This window comes from Mus musculus, chromosome 3 (genome assembly GCF_000001635.26).
Source record: "Mus musculus strain C57BL/6J chromosome 3, GRCm38.p6 C57BL/6J".
NCBI lineage: Eukaryota > Metazoa > Chordata > Mammalia > Rodentia > Muridae > Mus > Mus musculus.
Genome location: NC_000069.6, coordinates 67,418,811 through 67,422,822, shown reverse-complemented (window position 1 = coordinate 67,422,822; position 4,012 = coordinate 67,418,811). Strand labels below are relative to the sequence as shown.

Here is a 4,012-nt window from a genome sequence, read left to right as displayed (position 1 = left end):
GGCAGTGAAACCGCCAGGTGGCAGAAAGATACCACTGGAAAAAGACCAATGAGCCTATTGCAAAGAAAAAGGACACTGGGCTAGAGATTGCCCTAAAAAACGGGAGCGATCCAAGGTCCTGACCCTAGAAGATGATTAGGGAAGTCGGGGCTCAGACCCCCTCCCTGAGCCTAGGGTAACTTTGTCCGTGGAGGGGACTCCCGTCAACTTCCTGATAGACACCAGAGCAGAGCATTCAGTACTCACTAGCCCCCTAGGCAAGCTAGGCTCTAAAAAGACCATGGTGATTGGAGCCACTGGTAGTAAATTTTACCCCTGGACGACCGAGCGAGCCCTACAGATAAACAAGAACATAGTGACCCATTCCTTCCTGGTGATACCTGAGTGTCCTGCTCCCCTCTTGGGGCGCGATCTGCTAACCAAACTAAAGGCTCAAGTCCAATTTACTTCAGAAGGCCCACAAGTAAGCTGGGGAAAAGCCCCCGTTGCCTGCCTTGTCCTCAACACAGAGGAAGAGTATCGGTTGCATGAAGAGCAACCCAAAAATGCAGTCTCTTCAGGCTGGCTAACTGCGTTCCCCAATGTCTGGGCAGAACAAGCAGGAATGGGGTTGGCTAAACAAGTGCCTCCGGTTGTGGTAGAACTTAAAGCTGATGCCACCCCCATCTCGGTAAGACAATACCCCATGAGCAAGGAAGCTAGGGAGGGCATCCGGCCTCATATCCAGAGGTTGCTAGACCAAGGAGTTTTAGTGGCCTGTCAGTCCCCCTGGAATACACCACTTCTGCCGGTTCGAAAACCAGGGACTAATGACTATCGCCCGGTGCAAGACCTCCGGGAAGTTAACAAAAGGGTCCTGGACATTCACCCCACAGTCCCAAACCCGTACAATTTATTAAGCTCTCTCCCACCTGAGAGAACATGGTATACAGTCCTAGACTTAAAAGATGCCTTCTTTTGCCTGCGCTTGCACCCTAAGAGTCAGCTCCTGTTTGCCTTTGAATGGAGGGACCCAGAGGGCGGACAGACTGGTCAACTAACCTGGACTAGGCTACCACAGGGGTTCAAAAATTCCCCCACCCTGTTTGACGAGGCCCTCCATCGGGATCTCGCGCCTTTTCACACTCGAAACCCTCAGCTTACCCTACTACAGTATGTGGATGATCTCTTGGTCGCGGCGGCCTCGAAGGAGCTGTGTCACCAGGGATCTGAGAGGCTCCTCGCAGAACTGAGTGACTTGGGGTATCGAGTTTTGGCTAAAAAGGCACAAATTTGTCAAACTGAGGTAACCTACCTGGGGTATACCCTCCGAGGGGGTAAAAGATGGCTCACAGAAGCCCGGAAGAAGACTGTTATGATAATCCCCTCGCCAACCACCCCACGGCAGGTACGTGAGTTTCTGGGGACTGCTGGCTTTTGTAGACTCTGGATTCCAGGCTTTGCAACCCTAGCGGCACCTCTATATCCTTTGACTAAGGAAGGGGTTCCTTTTGAGTGGAAAGAAGAGCACCAAAGAGCTTTTGAGGCTATCAAGTCGTCTCTAATGACTGCCCCCGCGCTAGCATTACCAGACTTGACTAAGCCTTTCGTCCTATATGTGGACGAGAGAGCGGGCGTAGCCAGGGGAGTGTTGACACAAGCACTGGGACCCTGGAAGAGACCTGTAGCCTATTTGTCAAAGAAATTAGATCCCGTTGCTAGTGGATGGCCCACATGTCTGAAAGCTATTGCGGCAGTGGCCCTGCTGATCAAAGATGCTGACAAATTGACAATGGGACAACAGGTGACTGTTGTAGCCCCTCATGCCTTGGAAAGTATCGTGCGGCAGCCACCTGACAGATGGATGACAAATGCCCGAATGACACACTATCAGAGCTTGCTGCTAAATGAGCGTGTAACCTTTGCGCCCCCTGCCATCCTCAACCCAGCTACCCTTCTCCCTCTAACAAATGATTCTGTCCCAGTACATCAATGTACAGACATCCTCGCTGAAGAAACTGGGACCAGAAGAGACCTGACTGACCAACCCTGGCCTGGAGCTCCCAGTTGGTATACGGACGTCAGCAGTTTCCTGATAGAGGGGAAGCGAAAGGCTGGAGCTGCGGTGGTGGACGGGAAAAAGGTAATTTGGGCAAGCGCTTTGCCTGAAGGAACGTCGGCAAAAAAGGCTGAACTTATAGCGCTTATACAAGCCCTCCGAGAGGCTAAAGGTAAGATCGTTAATATCTACACTGACAGCCGCTATGCTTTTGCTACCGCACACATCCATGGGGCCATCTACAGGCAGCGAGGGCTATTGACTTCGGCTGGTAAAGACATTAAAAACAAAGAAGAAATTCTGGCCCTGTTGGAAGCCATACATGCACCTAGGAAGGTAGCCATCATCCACTGCCCCGGCCACCAAAGAGGAGAAGACTTGGTGGCCAAGGGCAACCGAATGGCAGACTCAGTGGCAAAACAAGTTGCTCAAGGGGCCATGATCTTAACTGAAAAAGGTGATCCGCCCAAAAGCCCTGAGGATGAGAGGTATAATATAAAAGAGCTATTGTGGACCAGTGATCCCCTCCCATACTTTTTTGAAGGGAAAATAGAATTGACTCCCGAAGAAGGAATAAAATTTGTGAAAGGACTACACCAATTCACCCACCTGGGAGTTGCAAAAATGATGAGACTAATTAAAAGTTCCCGATACCAAGTCCCCAACCTGAAGTCAGTGGCTCAAAAGATTATAGACTCCTGCAAACCATGTGCATTCACTAATGCGACTAGAGCCTACAAAGAACCTGGAAAGAGACAACAGGGAGACCGTCCTGGAGTGTATTGGGAGGTAGATTTTACTGAAGTTAAACCTGGAATGTATGGTAACAAGTATCTGTTAGTATTTGTAGACACTTTTTCAGGATGGGTTGAGGCGTTTCCCACTAAAACTGAGACTGCCCAGATTGTGGCCAAGAAGATCCTTGAAGAAATCCTGCCAAGATTTGGAATCCCTAAGGTAATCGGGTCCGACAATGGACCAGCCTTTGTTGCCCAGGTAAGTCAGGGCTTGGCCACTCAGTTGGGCATCGATTGGAAATTACACTGTGCTTACCGCCCTCAAAGCTCAGGACAGGTAGAGAGGATGAATAGGACCTTAAAAGAGACCTTGACTAAATTAGCCATTGAGACCGGCGGGAAAGACTGGGTGGCTCTCCTTCCTCTTGCGCTCTTCCGAGCCCGAAACACCCCTGGACGTTTCGGGCTCACTCCTTTTGAAGTTCTGTATGGAGGACCTCCCCCTTTAATGGAAGCTGGTGGAACATTGGTTTCCGACTCTGACCCTGTCTTACCCTTCTCTTTGCTTATTCATTTAAAGGCCCTAGAAGTGATTAGGACCCAAATTTGGGACCAACTGAAGGCAGCCTATACCCCAGGGACCACCGCAGTACCCCACGGGTTCCGAGTTGGAGACAAAGTCTTGGTCAGACGGCATCGAACCGGCAGCCTCGAACCACGGTGGAAGGGACCCTATTTGGTGTTACTGACAACCCCTACTGCGGTAAAAGTTGACGGGATTGCCTCCTGGATCCACGCCTCCCACGTCAAGAGGGTCGCCAGTCAAGATGAAGAAAACCACGAAGACAATTGGACAGTGGCAGCCACTGACAATCCTCTTAAGCTTCGTTTGCGCCGCAGGCACCACCCTGAGCCTAGGGAACCATAACCCTCATGCTCCAATTCAACAGTCTTGGGAAGTGCTTAATGAGGAGGGAAACATTGTGTGGGCAACCACTGCAGTCCATCCCCTCTGGACTTGGTGGCCTGATCTCACACCTGACATCTGTAAGTTAGCGGCAGGATCCCCCAATTGGGACCTCCCCGATCATACCGATCTTAGTAACCCACCCCCTGAAGAGCGGTGTGTCCCAAACGGGATAGGGAGCACATATGGGTGTTCGGGGCAGTTTTACTGAGCTAATCTTAGAGCTGCACAATTTTATGTTTGCCCTGGTCAGGGTCAGAGCGAAAGGCT

The 4,012-nt window shown here is 50.9% G+C and overlaps 1 protein-coding gene across 1 annotated transcript; it reads left to right on the top strand.

Annotated features, from left to right (window-relative positions):
- Positions 1 to 259: 259 nt before the first annotated feature.
- Gm52606 (predicted gene, 52606) lies at positions 260 to 3,670 on the top strand (the record flags this gene model as incomplete). The annotated part of the gene is made up of 1 exon (XM_030252964.1): positions 260 to 3,670. A coding segment is annotated over one exon (3,411 nt), but the record flags the coding sequence as incomplete, so codon positions are not given.
- Positions 3,671 to 4,012: the final 342 nt, after the last annotated feature.